General features: G+C 42.8%; 1 protein-coding gene across 1 annotated transcript in view; it reads right to left on the bottom strand.

Annotated features, from left to right (window-relative positions):
• LOC124795361 (regulator of G-protein signaling 11) overlaps positions 1-21,948 on the bottom strand; it is a gene marked incomplete at its 3' end in the record, with an annotated part of 224,942 nt that extends 202,994 nt beyond the window's left edge. Inside the window, exon 1 of the mRNA XM_047259363.1 lies at positions 21,852-21,948. Within this exon, the coding sequence (XP_047115319.1) occupies positions 21,852-21,948 (97 nt within the window). The remainder of the gene's footprint in view (positions 1-21,851) is intronic.
• Positions 21,949-22,689: the final 741 nt, after the last annotated feature.

Here is a 22,689-nt window from a genome sequence, read left to right as displayed (position 1 = left end):
GGATTCTCGTGTGCAAGTAGGATTTAAGCACAAGCTGTAATAGGCAATTACAATAATGACAACAGAGCTTGGGGTGATCTTAAGTACTGTGTTAGAGGACTGTTTGTGACATATGGATTTATATCTGGTCTATTACTCTAGGCGTTAATTTGCTGTCATTCTGATAAGAATAATCGTATCACTGAACTGCTCATACTAACTCACTCTGTCCTGCCTTCCTGTTCATGACAAATCCTACTCCATTACACAATTTCCTTCTGTTGCTGATATTTCTCTATATTCGTCTGTCCAGACATCCTTATGATCTTTATGTTTCATTTAACTAGTCGCCACTATATCTAGTCTGAGTGTTTGCTTTCCCGTTGCAGATTTACTAGCTTCCCTACCACATTAAGATTTCTGGCATTCCATGTTTCGACTCGTGGAATGTTACCCTTTCGTATGTTATTCTTCTTCTCATGGTAATCTAACCCTTGGCATCCCCTCCCGGAGATCCGAATGGAAGACTAAATCGGAATCTGTTGCCAATGGAGAGATCATCGTCTTCCAAATATATGCATCACGTGCCCTTTGAATCGTGAGCCCTTAATGCAGTGGTTCCCGTTACCTCCGTCACGCTCATGCTGTACATCATTGCTGATTCGTCAGTATTCCTCCTCCTTTGACAACGCCGTTGGCAGGACGAGAGTGAGTCCTTGTGTCGAAACTCTTCAGCCGCCATTGATTATGATTTTTATGCAAAATGTAAGCAGCGTCCGGGTTAGAACCCGGGATCCAGGACGCTTTGATTATTGTCCAAAGACGCTACTGCCAAACAAAGAGGCGTTATTGAAATGTATTGCAGGAAAATAAATTTGTGGCACAACTTGACTAAAAGAAGGTTCAAAATGGCTCTGAGCACTATGGGACTTAACATCTGAGTTCATCAGTCCCCTAGAACTTAGAACTACTTTAACCTAACCAACCTAAGGTCATCACACTCATCCATGCCCGAGGCAGGATTCGAACCTGCGACCGCAGCGGTGGCGCGGTTCCAGACTGAAGCGCCTAGAACCGTCTGGCCACACCGGCCGACCTAAAAGAAGGGATTGGTTGACAGGACACATCGTGACTCATCAAGAAATCATCAGTTTGGTAAGGAAGTGCGAGGAAACCGGTACCTGAATACAGTAAGTAGGTTCGAGTGGCTGAAGGTTGCAGTAGTTAGAGACCCAGAAACCAGTCTTCTGGGTCATAGAATTATTTCAGCGCGTGTTACATCTCTAATTTACTGAATGCTATAGTTCCATATAGACACTCGCTCTGGTGTACTAGAAAGCCGTTTCGAGAAGCCGCCCCAGCAGAATTTATTAAAATAGAAACTCGGCTGTATGATGAAGTGAAGTGCGAAAGCTAAAAATTTTACGGTCTCTATACATTCTTTTTCTATAATATAGCTGCGTGTCACAAACAAAATAAATGCAAATTACTGATATGCCTGTGAAACGCGTGTACAAAACCGAGAGTACTTGGAATAGGATCTGTCTGCACCAGCGATGTAACGACATTCATACTCTGCAGAACGCTGGCAGCCCGAATTTTACTCCATATCATACTCACTTAACTTTGGAGGCAATATCCGAGGAGAGCTCGGATAAGTGTAACTCTTCATTGGATCTTATCAACGTATGATCGTCTCGTATTTGTGAGACGAGTACATTTGTGGCAATAATACCTAGCTGCTTCGTTTTGTTAAAACGCAAACGGGAAACAAAGGTCAGTGAACAGTTTTATACTTCGACCACTGCCTATCAGCCCTAACGTTGAACTGAATCCAACAATGCATATGAAAGCCTTCATTGTACTAGTGTCAAAGACTCTTACTTTGTAATAGCGGCCAATGAGAAATTTATCAACGTGTGAGATTATTGGAGATTATAAGCATGTATTTCGAAATGTGTTGGATCCGTGTTAGTCGGGTGGAGATATTTTTTTTCTATACTGAAAAGAAGAAGAATGAAACCTAATACGTTCCAATATAATGTGAGACCAATTATTGCGTCAGCAAAATGACACCGTGCTATTTCATTTCTAAATGAAAGGCGGAACATGATGAAATGCAGATGAGAACCCTCTGAAATAGAGAATATCATTTAATTTCTTGAGAGTATCCAACAATGAAAAGCACCGAATACATCTAGATTACGGGTAGTCAACCGTTTTTACCTGTCGCTCATTTCTGTGTCTCCACTAGTAACAAAATTTTCTAACCGCCCACCAGTTCCTCAGTAATAGTGATTTAAAAAGTACAAAAGTCACTTTATCTTATAAAATTTGTAAATCAGCGTTACAGCAAGCTAAATCAAATAAAAATAATTACTTACCAAATAATTTGTTAAAATTTTCTGAAAATCTACTGAAAAAACTTTTAATACCCCTAGAAGCTATCGCCCACCAAGAAATCTGGATCGCTCACTACGTGGCAGTAGGCACCACACTGACTACGACTGGCGTAGATAGTGAAACAGCTGGAAAAAATGACCAGATCGGGAAGGTACGGCAAGTCACTTGATGAAGCTGCATATCCACAGTACTGCACATCACCGGTGGTTTTCACAACGAAAATTAGTCTAAATTATGACGTCTCAGCCTCTCTTAGTAAAATGTTTTTGTTCGGTCTCGTAAAAAGAACATGCCGTTGCAGACATTTAAGAAGCGTCGTTGCGGAGCTGTTGATCTATAATCAACAACAAACGTATTTCCAAAACACATTTCTTCCATTGACACGGAGATGGTAAAAATTATACAAAGTACTTGGAAAAACTCCGCCGCTCAACATATTTCACCACGTTTAATATTTCGTGTGCTTCAAATTAAAAATTATTGCTAAGGAGACATAATGTTGAAGCGTTATTGTAATACATACAAATCCAAGTATTATTATAATTCACATATTTGCTAGGGGTGGCTCAATACTGAAGCAACGGAGATTCTGCTCAGTGATGCGTGTTAAGACTTGTGTCCACCAAAATTCTGGGACATGTATCAGATATATGCATGTGAAGTATTGCAGACACTACTAGAAACAGAATATGAGTATGGTATTCATACTTACAAACATTAAACCCAACTCATTACATTAAAAACATAGTATATTGGTATTAATTGTCAATGTCTGAGTTCACATATAAACGAACACTCGCTTGTCGAGTAAGGGATGAAGGCTAACAATAAATCAAGCGAAAATACTACGTTGTAAGTCATGACAAAATGACTTGTTTAGCACATATGTTGGCAGCAGTTGATCCTCAGAGGTTTGCGGATGTTTTTACGCTATTGACGTAGTACATTGACAGCTGAAAACACGAAAAACGCAATTTGCCTGAAATGCTTTGAAAAGTCGAATGTGCTGTGCTGAACAAATTACGACGCTCGAGTGTCAGTAATTCATGGAAGCGGATAAACGCGTATATTACGTTTGCTGGCTGTGTAGCCCACACTTGCTGTGACCCAGTTATGGTTTGCGGCAGTAAACATATTTCGCCACAGAAAAACAGCCACTTTAACCAGAGAAAATAATGTGAAAGAATGTACGAGTCGTGCTGTTATCAAGTGCATTATCAATATTAAATAGAAAGCACTTCTTTATCTTCTCCAAAATTATATTTATCTGGTCACGAATCGGTTTTTGGATTGTTAGGCCATCTTAAGGTGACAACTAAATGCCGCAAAAACAGACGAAAACGCCTTGCGAGCTACACAGATATTATTTATACAGAAGATACAAAAGATTCAAAGATGATGACATGTAGAGTACTCACATAGGAAAGCGTTATATGTTCTGCCACACGGAAATAGTTAATTTAACTAAAAAAGAAAACTAAAAATTTAGCGGGTAGGCACACTTAACAACTGATGAGAAATTTGAACATTAATCTTAGGCAGTTAATCAGAGAACAGACTCTTGAAGATACAATATGTGATAAAAAATATCCGGGCACCTGGCTGAAAATAACTTTCAAGCTCGTGGCATCCTCTATCAAATGGTTCAAATGGCTCTGAGCATTATGGGTCTTAACATCTGAGGTCATCAGTTCCCTAGAACTTAGACCTACTTAACTAACCTAAGGACATCACACACATCCATGCCCGAGGCAGGATTCGAACCTGCGACCGTAGAGGTCGCGCAGTTCCGGACTGAACAGCCTGGAGCCGCTCTGACACAGCGGCCGGCGTGCCCTCCACCGGTAATGCTGGAATTCAGTATGGTGTTGGCCCACCCTTAGCTGTGATGACTCTCTCAGGCATACGTTCCATCAGGTGCTGGAAGGTTTCTTGGGGAATGACAGCCCATTCTTCACGGAGTGCTGCATTGAGGGGAGGTATCGATGTCGGTCGGTGAGGCCTGGCGTTCTAGAACATCCCAAAGGTGTTCTGTAGGATTCAGGTCAGGAATCTGTGCAGGCCAGTCCATTACAGGGATGTTATTGTCGTGTAACCACTCCGCTACAGGTCCTGCATTATAAACAGGTGCTCGATCATGTTGAAAGATGCAGTCGCCATCCCCGATTTGCTCTTCCACAGTGGGAAGCAAAAAGGTGCTTAAAACATCAATATTCTGTGAAAAGTGCCAAGCAAAATAACAAGGTATGCAAGCCCCCTCCATGAAAAACACGACCACACCATAACACCACCGGCTCCGAATTTTACTGTAGGCACTACACACGCTGGCAGATGACGTTAACAGGGCATTCTCCATACCCACTCTGATATCGGATGGCCACATTGTGTACCGTGATTCTTCAGTCCACACAACGTTTATTCGCTGTTCAATCATCCAATCTTTACGCTCCTTAGACCAAGCGAGGTGTCGTTTGGCATTTACCGGCGTGATGTGTTGCTTATGAGCAGCCGCTCGACCATGAAATCCAAATTTTCTCACATCCCGCCTGTCATAGTACTTACAATGGATCCTGATGCAGTTTGGAACTCTTGTGTGATGGAGCGCTCCATTCTGCTCTCTCACGATGTCTAATGACTACTGAGGTCGCTGGTATGGAATACCTGGCAGTAGGTGGCAGCACAATGCACCTAATATGAAAAAAGTATGTTTTCGGGGGTGTCCGGATACTTTTGATCACGTAGTGTAACATCGTACACCTGCCGGTGATTCGACTCGGCTTAGAACAGGGAATCAGTGATCAGAGGCAGTTACAGCATCACTGAATACGGATGTAAAAAGGAATACAAATAAAGATAACGGATCTTTCTGATTAGAAAACAAAAGACAGATTTCTGACTACCCGATATTTCAACTTAAAAATTTCTTCTCCAACATTGACAATGATGAGCATCGACGGACAAAGTTCAAGAGCGTGGTAGAATACACTTTAGACAGGTATGTGCCTATAAAAATTGTGTGGGATGGAAAAGATCCACTGTTGCTTGACAACCGTGTTAGAAAGCTGCCATGAAAGCAAAGAGAACGGCATTGCAAATTTAAACTTAGCCAAAGCCTCGTAGATAAACAGAAACTAAACGACTCCAAATTTAGCGTAAGGAGGGCATGCGTGAAGCGTTCAACGAATCTGAAAGTGAAATTATACCTACCAATTTGACAGAAAATGCTAAGAAGTTTTGGTCTTATGTTCAATCGGTAAACGGATCGAAGCCATCTGTCCAGACGCTGTGTGACCATAACGGTATTTAAGAAGAGGATGACACAGAAAAGGCCGAAATAGTAACAGTGCTTTTCCAAAACAAGTTCACAGGGGAATATCGCATCGTGGTTCGTGCTTCAGCTCGTAGTACGAACGACAAAATGACAGATATCGAAATGAGTGACCGTGGGATAGAAAAGCAAATGAAATCTCTCAGCCGGGGGAAGGGCATTGGACCTGACGGGACACCGATTATACGCAGAGTCTGCTCCTCTTCTAGCAGCAGTGTACCGTAGGTCTCGAGAGGAGTGAAGCGTTCCTTATGATTGGAAAGAAGCACAAGTCACTCCAGTTTGAAAGAGTGGTTGTCGAACAGACGCACAGAACTATAGGCCTATATGTCTGACATCGGCCTGTTGTAGAATTTAGGAACATATTTTACAGTCGGGTATTGTGACATTTCTGGAGACCGAACATCTCCACTGTAGGAATCAACATGGGTTCCGAAAACAACGATCGTGTGGAGCACTGCTCGCCCTGTTCATTCACGAGACCCAATAAGCAGCAGATACAGACGCCCAGGGAGATGCCATGTTCCTTGACTTCCGGAAGGTGTTCGATACAGTTTCGCACTGCCGCGTAATGAAATAAATACGAGCCTACTGAATATCAGACCAAACGTTTGATTGGATTGAAGAGTTTTCAGGAAACAGATTAGAGCATATCATCCTGAACGGACAGAAGTCTTCAGAGCTAAATGTAAATTCGGGTGTGCTCCAAGGGAGTGTTGTAGTCATCATCATCATCAGTGCTCTGCCAAAAGGCAGATTTTCGCATGGTAGTTCTCCAGGTTGTCCGGTCTTCTGCCATCCTCTTCACGCCTGTATAATTTCCTCTTCCCTTTATGTCGTCTATCATCTTGTATCTCCTTCTTCCTCTCAATCTTCTCCCACAAACCAATCCTTCCAAAGCATTTGCTAGCAAGCACTCCCTTCTGAATGAATGACCCAACTAGTTCTTTTTCCTTTCTCTTACAACCTTCAGCAGACATCTTCTCTCACCAACTCTTTCCAATACACTTTCATTACTCACTTTTTCCATCCAGCTTATTCTCTCCATTCACCTCACCATCCACATCTCAAAGGCTTCTAACCTTTTTTCATCCTCTCGTCTCAGCGTCCATGTTTCTGCCCCAAATAGTGCCACACTCTAGATAAAACATTTGCCAAGCCTTTCCTAAGTCCTTTATCTAATTTGCCACATAAAGTTTCCTCTTTCTGTTGAATGCCTCCTTCGCTATGGCAATTCGAGTTTTCACCTCCTGGTGACATGTCAAGTCTTCAGTTATTGTGCTTCCATGATATTTAAATGCACTTACTTGGCTAATGGTAGACTGTCCTATTTTAATATTGGGCAGTCTGCATCTTGTACTGATGACCATACTCTTTGTTTTTGCTATGTTTATTAGCATCCCATATTCCACACAAGCTTCATTCAGATCTTTCAGTAAGTTATTCACTGTCCGCCCACTTTCTGCCACTAATACCATGTCATCAGCCAATCTTATACATTCTATTCTCTTTCCACCAATACATATTCCTCTTTTCCCATCTAAGCTTTTCGCAATAATCTGTTCAAGGTATACGTTAAACAACAGCGGGGAAAGGCAACAACCTTGTCTAACACCTCGTCCAATGCTGTTTCCTTCTGACATTTCATTTCCAGTCCTTATCCTTACTTTCTGGTGTAAATGCAGTTTCTGTATCAGTCGTCTCTCTTTCCAATCTACTCTCTTCCTATTCGAAATATCCATCAGCTTTTTGCACTGAACTCTGTCAAAAGCCTTTTCTAAATCTATAAAAACAGCAAAGATTTCTCTACCTTTTTCGATATATATTTCCCCTATAGTTCTTAACAGGCCAATAGCATCTCTTGTTCCTTTTCCTCTTCTAAATCCGAACTGCTCCTCTGCAATCCCTCTATCCAGCTTGCCATATAGCCTTCTATTCAACACACTCAACAAAAAAAATGGCTCTTAGCACTATGGGACTTAACATCTTAGGTCATCAGTCCCCTAGAACTTAGAACTACTTAAACCTAACTAACCTAAGGACATCACACACATCCATGCCCGAGGCAGGATTCGAACCTGCGACCGTAGCAGTCCCGCGGTTCCAGACTGCAGCGCCTAGAACCGCAAGACCACCGCGGCCGTCAACACACTCAACAAGACTTCAGCTGCATGAGTAATTAGACTGATGGTCCGGTGCTATTCACATTTTTTAGTGTTTCTCTTTTTCTCTATTGGTACCATAACTGTTGCAAGGAAGTCCTTTGGCCATTCCCCTTTGTCATATATCTCGTTACAGAGGTAGACTATTTCTTTTCTTGCCTTGTTTCCCAGACACTTCAACAGTTCTGCTGGCAAATCACCAATTCCACAGGCCTTCCTATTCTTCATCTCCTTCAGCGCCTTTTCTACTTCTGCTTCCAAGATGGTAAATCCCTTGCCATCTTCCGGCACATATTGCTTCTCTTCAACCTTAATTTCGCTTTGCATTTCATCTCCCTTATACAGACATTCAATATATTCTTGTTGTAGTGTTGTTGTAGTGTAGCCAACACCGTGTTGCTAGAGGAGGCCGAAATGCACGCGTTTAATTACACGCAGACTAGCGTGAGGTCTGGAACAGTTAAGGGAATTAATAGTAGCAAATAAAGTACGTAGTTGATATAATACTTAACTTTAATCCACAATTGGTGTACATCGCTCTTGACGGTACATGTTATTATCTCAATATCAAATGCTATGGCGCCTTGCTAGGTCGTAGCAAATGACGTAGCTGAAGGCTATGCTAACTATCGTCTCGGCAAATGAGAGCGTAGTTGTCAGTGATCCATCTCTGGCTAAGTCGGCTGTACAACTGGGGCGAGTGCTAGTAAGTCTCTCTAGACCTGCCGTGTGGCGGCGCTCGGTCTGCAATCACTGACAGTGGAGACACGCGGGTCCGGCGTATACTAATGGACCGCGGCCGATTTAAAGGCTACCACCTAGCAAGTGTGGTGTCTGGCAGTGACACCACACTTGTCATCTGTTCAAAACCTCCTGTGGTTATTCTGCTAGAGTACCATTCGCTCTTTCTATTTCCATGTTATTCCTCTTCCTTTTACGTTCAAAAACTCACTAGCCAGTCTATACATCATTTCATACTTTCCCTCTTTCTCCATTTTCTCTATTTCGTCACATTTCTGTTTCATCCATTTTTCTCTTGCTTCTTCACTTTCTCTTCTTAATTCATTATTCAGTTTCCTGTACCTCTTTTTGCCTTCTTCAGTTTCTACACTTTTCCACTTTCTCCTCTCTTCCGTCTTTTTCAACATGTTTTCTGTTATCCATTCTTTCTGGTGCTTGGGGATACTCTAATTCCTAGTACTTCTTTGGCAGAGTCCACGAGTCCTTCCCTTATTTTCACCCATTTGTCATTAACACTTTCATCAACACTACCTCTTTGCCATTTTTCCATAAATCTGTTCTCCAAATTTGATGCCTTTCCTACCTCTTTGAGTCTTTCTATGTTTAGTCTTTCCTTTGCTTTACCTCTACAGACTTTTTTCAACTTCACTTGTATTTCTCCCATTACTAGGTTGTGGTCTGAATTTATATCCGCTCTTGGATAAGCTTTAGCATTCTTAAAACTGTTCCTAAACCTTTTTTGTATCAGGATGTAGTCCAACTGATATCTTTCCCTATATCCATGTGCAACGTCTTCTTTTGTGGTGTTCAAATTATGTGTTACCCACTGCTAATGCATTTTCTTTACAGAAACTAATTAGTCGTTCACCTCTTTCATTTCTTATTCCTAATCCAAATTTTCCTACTGCATCTTCATCTCTGTTGTAGGACCGATACTTTTCACGATATGTATAAATGACCTAGTAGATAACGTCGAAAGTTTCATGAGACTTTTCGCGGAAGATGCTTTTGTCTGTAGAGAAGTCACAAGACTAAAACAAACTGTGGCTTAATGCAGGAACACTTGCAGACGAAGCTCGGTGCAGGGAGTGGCAATTGACCCCAAAATAAACAAATCATACCTATTGCGAATACATAAACAGAAAGACAATTTAATGACTAATTACACAGCTACAGTACAATCAGTAACTGGTTCCAGTTACTTTCACAATATGCGAAGAGTATGCGTAAGGATCGATTTGAACTGGAACGAGCACATAAAATTAACCACCGGTAAGGCAAAGCCGGCCAGTGTGGCCACGCGGTTCAAGGTGCTTCAGTCTGGAACCGCGCGACCGCTACGGTCGCAGGTTCGAATCCTGCCTCGGGCATGGATGTGTGTGATGTCCTTAGGTTAGTTAGGTTTAAGTAGTTCTAAGTTCTAGGGGACTGATGACCCCAGATGTTAAGTCCCATAGTGCTCAGAGCCATTTGAACCATTTTGGTAAGGCAAACGCCAGGTTCATTGCATGAATCCCCAGAAAACGTAGTCTATCAACAAGGAGGTAGCTTACAAAACACTCGTTCGACCACTACTTGAATACTGCTCGTCAGTCTTGGATCCGTATTAGATAGAACTGACAGAGCAAACAGAGAACATCAAAAGAAGTGCAGCACGTATCGTTACAGGTTCAGTTAGTAAGCGCGAAAGAGTCACGGAAATGCTCCGTCACTCCAGTGGCAGGCGCTGCAAACAGACTTGCATCACGGTACGGTCTACTTTTAACGTCCGTGACCCTACGTTCCTAGAAGAGTCAACCAATACATTGATTCCTGCTTCCTCCTACGTATATTCCGCGAAAAGACTGAAGATAAAACTGGAGGGTTTCTCTCGGACCATACGCGACTGGAACAGAGAAAGGGGGGAATGGCATTGGTACACGTAGCATCCTCTGCCACAGACCGTAAGGCGGCTTGCAGAGTATAGGCACTTAATTGTAACCTCAAGATGGCCTAAGAAGTCGAAAGCCAAATGAATTTAACTTTGCACAACATTTAGGAGTTTTTCCTGTTTGATATTGTTATGTTCTGTCAAGCACCACCGCATTGTTAACCGCATAGTTATTTACGTAGTAATCACATACAAGATCTGGTAGCGATGACACAGGGCTGTAACTACCGAATAATTTAGTTTTTTTTTTTGTACACACATCAAAACAAGTTTTGCATCACCCCGGTTCCCAAAACTCCTCAAGATAGCGTTTACTGTGGATATTGTATCACAGACAAAGTCCCTTTGACTGTTCAGAGATGTCACTAAACCCGCCCACAGATGTAAAATTATGCATGAGCAGCGCCTATTAGACGGAGGGGGTCCGACAGCCGATCAGTTCCAGTCACTCCACCAGGAAGGAGGTAAACGGCTCATGTTGTCTGTAGTTCAACCATGCGTAGATGGTCAATACCGCAGTTCGATCGCGTACGCATTGTCACTTTGCGCAAGGAAGTGCTCTCAACAAGGAAAGTGTGCAGGCGTCTAGTAGTGAACCAAAGCGATGTTGGTCGCAAATGGAGGAGATACAGAGAGAAAGGAATTGTCGATGACATACCTCGCTCAGGCTGCTCAAGGGTTACTACTGCAATGGATGACCGCCACCAACGGGTTAGGGCTCGGAGGAACCCTGACAAATGGTTCAAATGGCTCTGAGCACTATGGGACTTAACATCTATGGTCATCAGTCCCCTAGAACTTAGAACTACCTAAACCTAACAAACCTAAGGACAGCACACAACACCCAGTCATCACGAGGCAGAGAAAATCCCGACCCCGCCGGGAATCGAACCCGGGACCCCGGGCGTGGGAAGCGAGAACGCTACCGCACGACCACGAGCTGCGAATCCTGACACCTGACAGCAACGCCACCACGTTGAATAGTGCTTTTGATGCAGCCACAGGACGTCGTGTTACGACTCAAACTGTGCGCAATAGGTTGCAAGACGCACAACTTCACTCCCGACGTCCATGGCGAAGTCCATCTTTGCAACCAGGAGACCATGTCGCACGATGGATGTGGACCCAACAACATGCCGAATGGACCGCTCAGGATCGGCATCACGTTCTCTTCACTGATGAATGTCGCATATGCCTTCAACCAGACAATCATCGGAGATGTGTTTTGAGGCAACCCAGTCAGGCTGAACGCCTTAGACACACTATCTAGCGAGTGCAGGGAGGTGGATGTTCCCTGCTGTTCTATGGTGGTATTATGTGGGGCCGACGTACGCCGCTGGTGGTCGTGGAAGGTGCCGTAACGACTGTGCGATACGTGAATGCCATCCTATGACAGATAGTGCAACCATATCGGCAGCATATTGGCGAGACATTCGTCTTCATGGACGACAATTCGCGCCCCCCCCCCCCCCCCATCATGCACATCTGGTGAATGACTTCCTTCAGGATAACGACATCGCTCGACTAGAGTGGCCAGCATGTTCTACAGACATTAACCCTATCGAACATGCCTGGGATAGACTGAAAAGGGCTGTTTATGAACGACGTGACCCACCAACCACTCTGAGTGATCTAAGCCGAATCGCCGTTGAGGAGTGGAACAATCTGGACCAACAGTTCCTCGATGAACTATTGGATAGTATGCCACGACGAATATAGGCATGCATCAATGCAATAGGGCGTGGTACTGGGTATTAGAGGTACCGGCATGTACAGCAATCTGGACCACCAACTCTGAAGGACTCGCTGTATGGTGGTACAACATACAATGGATGGTTTTCATTAGCAATAAAAAGGGTGGAAATGATGTTTATGTTGATATTCCAATTTTATGTACAGGTTCCGGAACTATCAGAACCGAGGTGATGCAAAACATTTTTGATATGTGTGTATATATGCATACTGAAACGACCAATCAAAATTTTTACCGAACTTGGGTCTCTTGTTCGCAAGGCAGACGCGCTAATCACTACGCCACATTGGCACACTAGCATTGGGCAACTGCACGGAATACTCAAGCACCCCTCCCTCCTCAATCCAAATTCCCATTAACGCCTCTTCTCGCTTGGAATCCACCATAAACTCGAACAACATTGTAGAGGCTCTTCAACTGTACTGGAATAGCACCCCAGCATCGAACGAAACTCTGTGGTTCCAGATTCCTTTTCAAGTCTCAAACATTTTTAAGACTTGAGACTCCCAAGCGTGTTATTTCAATATAGTTGGAAAGCCTCTGCAATGTTGTTCGAGTTTAGGGTGAATACCAGGCGGGCTGAGGCATGCATGGGAATTTGGTCTGAGAAGGTGGCGTCCTAGATTGATATTTGGACAGACTTTCGACTAATCGTCTGAAATTAAGTAATATATTGACGCAAATTCACTTTTTTGCTGTTAGAGTGAATTACTTGCAAATAACGTCAAGGTTGATAGACAGTAGAATTTGTTTGGCGAAATTCTTGATACAAGCACTAAGGAAAGTGAGATTGAATAACGCAATATGATGTTGATGAAATGTGACCGAAGTAATTGCTGTGGACAGCGTAATCCGCAAATTAAAGCGATACAGGGCTGCCAAAAAACTGAATGCACTCCATAAAAAATATTTAAAATGAGGTTCGGAGCGTGTAGTGACTGACTACGTAGTTCCGTTGTTACGTTATCACTTTTAATATATTGCAAAATAAGTATTTTTATGGTTTTTTAAATGATCTTCATTGTCAGATATATTAGAATCTTGAACATGGCTCTCAAGAGCAACGGGGAGTAAGCTTTAATTAATAAAGTAAATAGCCAATCACTTGCCGGAAGTTTATTTATTTAAACTTGACCTACGCTTCGATATTGCTGTGAGCTTCTTCTTCAGAAATATGTGGTATGTACAATTAACATTTAATTGAACTATGGAGCAAACTTAACAACTAATCACCCTACGTAAGTATATGAATTAGTACTCGAGCGGTATCAGGAAGCTAGTCAGCACGAGCAGAGGCGAGTGTATCCGTAATGGCCATGTGAACATTTGTTTCCTCAAGTACATCGCTAGAGTGCATAGCTTCCCTAGAGTTTGCGTTTCTTGTCAAATTTTATTTCTATCTACGGTAACTAATATATTTAAAAACGACGAAGAAAGAGCTCGAAATGAAATACTACTAGAGATCGTTTTGAAGTTAACAAACGTTTTTTAAAATAATTACTTTCTAGGGGGGCATCTGAAGTCTGTGGTAACTAACCGATATATAAATTTTCGTAGAAACACACAGTAGTAGTTCACCGTGTGAGAACTCACTCGTAAAAAGTTGTTCCTTGCACGTAGGCAAGTGAAAGACGTCTTTTATGTTAGATTTTGGCTACTCAAACTGCTGGAAAGTGATGGTGGTATAGGAAATTTTGAAGGAGCGATTTACTTATATTGTAATCCTAAGTAAGTCTAATATATTCACAAAGAAATTTGCTTACGAAATCGTTGTTCGACCACTTCTGCAGTGTTTCATTTTATCGATCTTGGACATTTGCAAAGATAAATGTTCGGAAGGATAGGTGCAAGTAAAAGCTGTTGTGTTAGTCACAGAGCTTCTCCACAAACTCTAACTGGCCACGCTACGAAAACGATCTTCGTCATTGTGGTTGTCCTTACTCCTGAAATTTAAGGAACCGCTGTCCGATAACGATTGAAAAACGGAGTACTTCTTCCAAGAATCATTATTGAATTACTGCTTATGTGTGGTTGGACAAATTCTGGCGCGCAGGGAAATACGTCCAGTCATTGTTCAATTAATTGTCGATTCGAATAATTTTGGGGGGGGGGGGGGGAGAAGCGATTCTGCAACACCGTGTGTAACGTTTGCCACACGTACGGCGGCCTTCGGAGTTCAAACGTATACATAGAAGAAAGTAGCTCTGTTTACTTTCCTTCTTTTGCATTGTTTTGCTTACAATTAACGTTGAAACTCAAATAAATGTTAAGTTCATGTCCTACGTCGTACCGCAACAAAAGCAAGCTAAGGAGGGTTGCGATCTTCCCTGTGCAGTTAGATAGGTTTGTACAAGAGAGCATAAGATGTTTCGGATAGAGTAAGATATTTGACGTTCCGCAATTAACTAGGTTTTGAATGAATAATCTTTATTTGCCTGTCTCTAAATTCACAGTTCAGAAAATAAAGGTTCTGGTTTCACATCCCATCGACGTCAAAGTAATTGGAAAGGCAGCAGAATTTCGGATTAAAGAATACTAGGACTGGAAATTGATCGCCGTATTTTTTAAGGAACCACTGCGTATTCGCCTGAAGTCATTCGGCAACACCATGGAAAAACATGTATCAGGATGTACGAGTGGGGTTTTATTCCCACAGCAACTTAATACGTGCCCGTATCCTTGCAAATGCCCAATAACTTAAACAATGTGTACCAAAAATTTATCACTTTTGTTGAGGACTGTTTTGTTGTATAGGCCGTTGCACGAAATCTACAGATACTATATTTTTCAGATTTGTTGTGTGTCTTTTAACGGGTATTTACCTTACATCGACAAAAATATTAAAGTATCTATAAAAGAACTAAAAATGTGTCTATAGAAATACCACGTCATATTTAGCTGTTTAGCTGTTATTAAAATATTAAAAGAGAATTTTTCGAATGAATTCTCATATTCAAACAACAAACAAGACAAATGTGTCATGGTCTTGGTATTTGATATGAGATTCGAGTAATTGCGATTAAATGAACCTGATCCTAACATCATTTACGGTTCAGTATCTATGAGTAAATAAAAACACACATTTCAACTTGTATGAACGTCCGCACTAAATTTTCTAAGAGGGTGCCAAAACTCTAAAACTGTCAGTTTTAACATAAATGAATTGGTCAATTTCGAAACGTCATGTCCCATGAAACAATTAATTACTTAGTTAATGACACTCCACATCCTAAAAGGGAGCCACAAGTGTCCCCTCTTCATCTCTTCCCGCCTCGCCATCTTTCACGCCCACTCCCACCCCGTCCAATCACATATTACCGTGATATTCAACTTTAATATACACTCCTGGAAATTGAAATAAGAACACCGTGAATCCATTGTCCCAGGAAGGGGAAACTTTATTGACACATTCCTGGGGTCAGATACATCACATGATCACACTGACAGAACCACAGGCACATAGACACAGGCAACAGAGCATGAACAATGTTGGCACTAGTACAGTGTATATCCACCTTTCGCAGCAATGCAGGCTGCTATTCTCCCATGGAGACGATCGTAGAGATGCTGGATATAGTCCTGTGGAACGGCTTGCCATGCCATTTCCACCTGGCGCCTCAGTTGGACCAGCGTTCGTGCTGGACGTGCAGACCGCGTGAGACGACGCTTCATCCAGTCCCAAACATGCTCAATGGGGGACAGATCCGGAGATCTTGCTGGCCAGGGTAGTTGACTTACACCTTCTAGAGCACGTTGGGTGGCACGGGATACATGCGGACGTGCATTGTCCTGTTGGAACAGCAAGTTCCCTTGCCGGTCTAGGAATGGTAGAACGATGGGTTCGATGACGGTTTGGATGCACCGTGCACTATTCAGTGTCCCCTCGACGATCACCAGTGGTGTACGGCCAGTGTAGGAGATCGCTCCCCACACCATGATGCCGGGTGTTGGCCCTGTGTGCCTCGGTCGTATGCAGTCCTGATTGTGGCGCTCACCTGCACGGCGCCAAACACGCATACGACCATCATTGGCACCAAGGCAGAAGCGACTCTCATCGCTGAAGACGACACGTCTCCATTCGTCCCTCCATTTACGCCTGTCCGACACCACTGGAGGCGGGCTGCAGGATGTTGGGGCGTGAGCGGAAGACGGCCTCGCTCAAAGTCCGTCAACTGCACATACGGTTCACGTCCACGCTGTCGCGGCATGCTACCAGTGTTAAAGACTGCGATGGAGCTCCGTATGCCACGGCAAACTGGCTGACACTGACGGCGGCGGTGCACAAATGCTGCGCAGCTAGCGCCATTCGACGGCCAACACCGCGGTTCCTGGTGTGTCCGCTGTGCCGTGCGTGTGATCATTGCTTGTACAGCCCTCTCGCAGTGTCCGGAGCAAGTATGGTGGGTCTGACACACCGGTGTCAATGTGTTCTTTTTTCCATTTCCAGGAGTGTAGATGGTGGAAGTATTGTGTGTCGGATTATTGAAAGCACGTCTCCGTGGTACCTAACAGTCGTGACATCTACATGTTATCGTTTCCAAACGAATGCATTTCGTTTTATTGCATGGATTAAATTCGTAACTACGCATTTCGAGGATAAATTCATTCCATTTTTTTAACGTGTGTTTTAGATGGTTACATATCGATTACTTACGCCCCTTTAAAACCTTTTCTGATACTACAATATAGATGCTTCGATATGTGATTGAAATTATTCGGTCTGAAAGAAAATACCTTAACATGAAGATGAAGAGGTGTAAAGCTACTACTGGCTATTCTCTGCGCCAACGGAGCGAAACAGATCTATTAAAGAAATCTCTTAACAATGTATTGATTAAAACGTTATAAAATGGTGTAATTTGAGGGATTAAAATATCCCTTATTTTGCTTTAATTGCTATACAGTTTCGGTCACGTAGCAGTAAAACATTCAGAATTTATCCAGTGCTAGCCAGTGCAGCAGAATGTTATCATTCAGAGATGCAGTTATGTCTGTGGAACCTATTACAGATAAAATGTTGTCATAAGTAGTTCCATCCTCATTGCGGAAAAGAAAGTTAGTGATTACTGCTTTTATCATATCTACAAAGTATTCATTAACAGGATAATATTATAATGAGAATAAGAGTCATCAGTATAGAGAGCAAATTTATTACCTCATACTCAAAACCTGTTCTGCACTGATGAACAAGCTTTCGAAATATTATAACGAATAAACTACATACGATTTTATAAATGTCTGCAGTATAAATGGGAAAATACGGTATGAAACAAGCTATAAAACTTCATTTCAATTTGGATATGTGAATCTCATTTGGATAACTTGACTTTGGGTATGGACGAGAAGATACAAAGAAAAATTCCAAAAGCGAGTTCATTAGAAAGTGGAAAGGTGGAGGAGAAACGAAATGTTTCCTTTCCAGCAAACTGTAGCTCGTTACGCGAATTTCTATGACTTGTTAGCAAAGTTGTATGACGCAGAGGTTTCTGAAGCACGCAAGAGTCTCCTCACGGATAATGATACGCTGCTTTATCAGACTTCGCACAGCCCTTTCCGAATGAACACAGAGGGACCACAAGGTTTCATTCTACATGCAGTATGTTACAAAGAGGCAGGCTTTCATTGACAGTCCGAAGAGTAATTTTTGGCCGTGCTAATTGTAATACGATGTCTCTCCAGCTACTATTGTTGGTAGTCTCTCTATACATGATTAATATTGGGAAATGCTAATTTTGATGCAATTTCTCTCAAATCGTTAGCGAGGCTTAGTGGTTTGAAGAAGGACACCAGAGTGCAGAAATACTTCCCAAGAGGTAACTGGCGATTACGACGAGCCAGGTAACGACAACCTCATAGACTTAGAGAGCTGCCACAGAAATCACTTGTAAGATGAAACAGCTACTTATAGGAACGTATGTTTATATGTTTGTCTGGACTGTCCGTTCTCTCTTGATTTGTGGCTTGTAAATGACAGGATGTGTACCTCTCAAAGCATCAGCGGGTGGCGAGACGTCAGCCACTGGTATTGCCACGCGTTGTTTGGTATGTAAGCTACTTTAAATGGCTCTTAGATACCTGATGCCCGCATCTCGTGGTCGTGCGGTAGCGTTCTCGCTTCCCACGCCCGGGTTCCCGGGTTCGATTCCCGGCGGGATCAGGAATTTTCTCTGCCTCGTGATGGCTGGGTGTTGTGTGATGTCCTTAGGTTAGTTAGGTTTAAGTAGTTCTAAGTTCTAGGGGACTGATGACCATAGATGTTAAGTCCCATAGTGCTCAGAGCCATTTGAACCATACCTGATGATATCAGGATTGAAGCCAGATGTACCGAAGAAATATTTTATTTAAGGTCCCCTGATGCAGGCTAGGGCGGCTGTGAGCTAGGATGGTGCGAGCAGGTTTTGGAGGCGATGTGGAAGCCCAGGTGGCTGAAGAGAAGGGCAGCTGCAAATTAACAAGTTGTTTTACTGACGCTTGTGTGCTGCTAGACTGAGGTCCTCATTCAAAGTATTAACTCGATGTTCCTTTGCACAAGCACACGCAAAAAATAATTTTTAGGAAACGTGTCAGTCAGTGCTGAAACAAGTCATTCCTTTGGCACCAAAATAATAGACATCTCGTTGTTTGTTCGAGCATTTTCTGCAGAAAACTGTACTGTTATGATGCTTCATGGGCCTTTTTTCGATTCCTAAAAATAGGGAAGACCTTAGAGAGCCGCAGGCCGTGGTGGCCAAGCGGTTCTAGGCGCTACAGTCTGGAACCGCGCGACCGCTACGGCCGCAGGTTCGAATCCTGCCTCGGGCATATATGTGTATGATGTCCTTAGGTTAGTTAGGTTTAAGTAGTTCTACGTTCTATGGGACTGATCACCTCAGAAGTTAAGTCCCATAGTGCCCAGAGCCATTTTGAAGCTTAGAGGGCCGTCTTTTTACAAGCACTGATGAGATAAAAATGAAACGCGAGCAGGGCTGGAAGCTATCCCAAAGATGGAGTTCCGTAAGCGTATTGTGTTTGTAAAAATCTATGGCGTAGGAGTATAATATTTAATGCTGACTTTTCTGAACAGGATAACAATGCTGTAAGCGAATAAATTCCAGTTTATTTTGAACACACCTCATATATTTAAAGCTGCAAACTTAAGGAGAAATTACTGTTACACGTTAGGCTACATGTATTCCTCTTCATTTCAGAGACTTTATGCCCGAATGTATCTATTTAGCATTCCCACCATTTATCCGAAGTAATGAAGTATTTAGCAGAAGTGCACCTGCGAAGTTGCTGAAAAAGTTGTGGATGTAGATTCAGCAAATTTTCTGTCTGCTTGCAATTGTGTGAATAAATTTCTGTTCTTGTATTTAAATCCGTAGCCACCCACATGCGAGACAAATGGGCAAAATGCGTGACATAAACGAATCCCTCAGTATTCTTCACACCACAGCTCTGAGCAAAAAATTAATGTTATATTAAGTTTTCTAATTTTCTGGAGCTAATTTACTTGGTACACAGGTGATAAATGCTTTCTCCGATTCTAAGTATGATCAATGGAAGCCTTTCTTATCGTTGTAGCGACGTAAATATTTTATTACTATATCATTATATTATACAGAAGAATGGTTTTGTTAACAGCAGAATCAAGATATAATATATTAAGAGACAATCATATAAACGCTCTAAGAAAGGAAGCACCTGAAGATGGACTTTCAGGATCCAAAATGACATGCGGTACTATTTAAACGGTTTTGAGGTAAGGCGGAATTTGGGCATACATTCAGTTTGAAAATATTAATCTTATTCAATACCGGTACTGTAGAACCCTGTGATTTTATATTAAATGTAATGTACATACATTCACTTATAAAATAGGTCTTTACTCAGGTTAAATACACTACTGACCATTAAAATTGCTACACCACGAAGATGACGTGCTACAGGCGCGAAATTTAACCGTCAGGAAGAAGATACTGTGATATGCAAATGATTAGCTTTTCAGAGCTTTCACACAAGGTTGGCGCCGGTGGCGACACCTGCAACGTGCTGACATGAGGAAAGTTCCCAGCCGATTTCTCATACACATACAGCAGATGACCGGCGTTGCCTGGTGAAACGTTGTTGTGATGCCTCGTGTAAGGAGGAGAAATGCGTACCATCACGTTTCCGACTTTGATAAAGGTCGGATTGTAGCCTACCGCGATTGCGGTTTATCGTATCGCGACATTGCTGCTGGCGATGGTCGAGATCCAATTTGGAATCGGAGGGTTCAGGAGGGTAATACGGAACGCCGTGCTGGATCCCAACGGCCTCGTATCACTAGCAGTCGAGATGACAAGCAACTTATCCGCATGCCTGCAACGGATCGTGCAGCCTCGTCTCGATCCCTGAGTCAACAGATGGGGACGTTTGCAAGACAACAACCATCTGCACGAACAGTTCGGCGACGTTTGCAGCACCATGGACTATCAGCTCGGACACCATGGCTGCGGTTACCCTTGACGCTGCATCACAGACAGGAGCGCCTGCGATGGTGTACTCAACGACGAACCTGGGTGCACGAATGGCAAAACGTCATTTTTTCGGATGAATCCAAGTTCTGTTTACAGCATCATGATGGTCGCATCTGTGTTTGTGCGACATCGCGAAGAACGCACATTGGAAAGCGTGTATTCGTTATCGCCATACTGGCGTATCACCCGGCGTGACGGTATGGGGTGCCATTGGTTACATGTGTCGGTCACCTCTTGATCGCATTGACGGCACTCTGAACAGTGGATGTTACATTTCAGATGTGTTACGACCCGTGGCTCTACGCTTCATTTGATCCCTGCGAAACCCTACATTTCAGCAGGATAATGCAACACCACATGTTGCAGGTCCTATACGGGCCTTTCTGGATACAGAAAATGTTAGACTGCTGCCCTGGCCTGCACATTCTTCAGATCTCTCACCAATTGCAAACGTCTGGTCAATGGTGGCCGAGCAGCTGGCTCGTCACAATACACCAGTCACTACTCTTGATGAACTGTGGTATCGTGTTGAAGCTGCATGGGCAGCTGTACCTGTACACTCCATCCAAGCTCTGTTTGAGTCAATGCCCAGGCGTATCAAGGCCATTATTACGGCCAGAGGTGGTTGTTCTGGGTACTGATTTCTCAGGATCTATGCACCCAAATTGCGGGAAAATGTAATCACATGTCATTTCTAGTATAATATATATGACCAATGAATACCCGTTTCTCATCTGCATTTTTTCTTGGTGTAGCAATTTTAATGGCAAGTAGTGTATTTTGGAACCAATTGAGGCTCTTCTTCAGGTAAGGCATGCATCTGAAGCGAACCGAAGCAAGCTCTAAAAGTAGTTACTAGAATGAATTCTGTCATGCGTGACTGTTCATCTTACACTTATCTTCTTTGTATCTCCTGTATGTCATTTCATATTTTTTGTTAGGGTCGCAGATAGATGATAAAACATTTAAGAAATGAGTCAGAAGAAAATTCCGTGAGCAACGTTTAGGTCACTTATTCGTCGTACGCGATCTTAACATGCTGCGAGGCGCGACTTACCCATGAAAGCAGAGGGGATGGAAGTGAGGAAGAGTTTCTGGCTGCGCACGGGCACCCCGGTCTCAGCGTCCTGCATCTCCCGCACCAGCGCCTCCATCTGCAACACACACCCACTCTCCTCACACTCTGCTCCAGGTGGTAGGGTGACAATACATACAAAACACACGTCCTTTACCTACACACTATGTGATACGTTACAGCAAGATGTATGTAAATGCAGAGTAGTCGAAGAAAAACAGATGCTGATGAGGGAACTGGATTAGGAAATAAAGCTGAGTTGAGTTTTACTACTTGTGTAACTAAATAATCACAGATGTCAGAATGAAAGGCGACGCAAACTGCAGACAGGCACAAGCAAGAAACGCTTTTCTCAAAAAGAGAATATGTAAACATCTCACACAAATTTAATCGTTTTATTTTTAGTTTTATTCTTTAGTTTCTTGCATCTCAAATTTTATAGTATTTTTAATTTTAGTTATCTTTAACATTGTGACTGTTTTTTAAGAACAAAATCGAGCTCTGTGCATGTGGGGGCAGGAGGGGGGGGGACGGGGAGGACGGGGGGGGAGGGGGGGGAGTTACTCTCATCCCTTCTGGCAGCAACGTTGATTTATTTAAACCACAGCATTAATCCCTTCTTTTAATATATTAGATATCTACTTTGGAAGTGCGTTTGATAGCTGCTGCGCACCAGGGGTAAGGGGCTTCGTATGTTTCAATGCTGCACTAACATGCGTTTCGTAGCATAGAAAAAAAATTCATAAATATTTCGTAAAGAATTATTTTAACTTTATACTCTTTTTGATTGGGGGGGTGGGGCTAATGATTGTCCTTTGTG

This window comes from Schistocerca piceifrons, chromosome 1 (genome assembly GCF_021461385.2).
Source record: "Schistocerca piceifrons isolate TAMUIC-IGC-003096 chromosome 1, iqSchPice1.1, whole genome shotgun sequence".
Classification (NCBI taxonomy): domain Eukaryota; kingdom Metazoa; phylum Arthropoda; class Insecta; order Orthoptera; family Acrididae; genus Schistocerca; species Schistocerca piceifrons.
The sequence above is the reverse complement of the archived record's forward strand: the minus strand, read 5'-3'. Positions and strand labels throughout refer to the sequence as shown.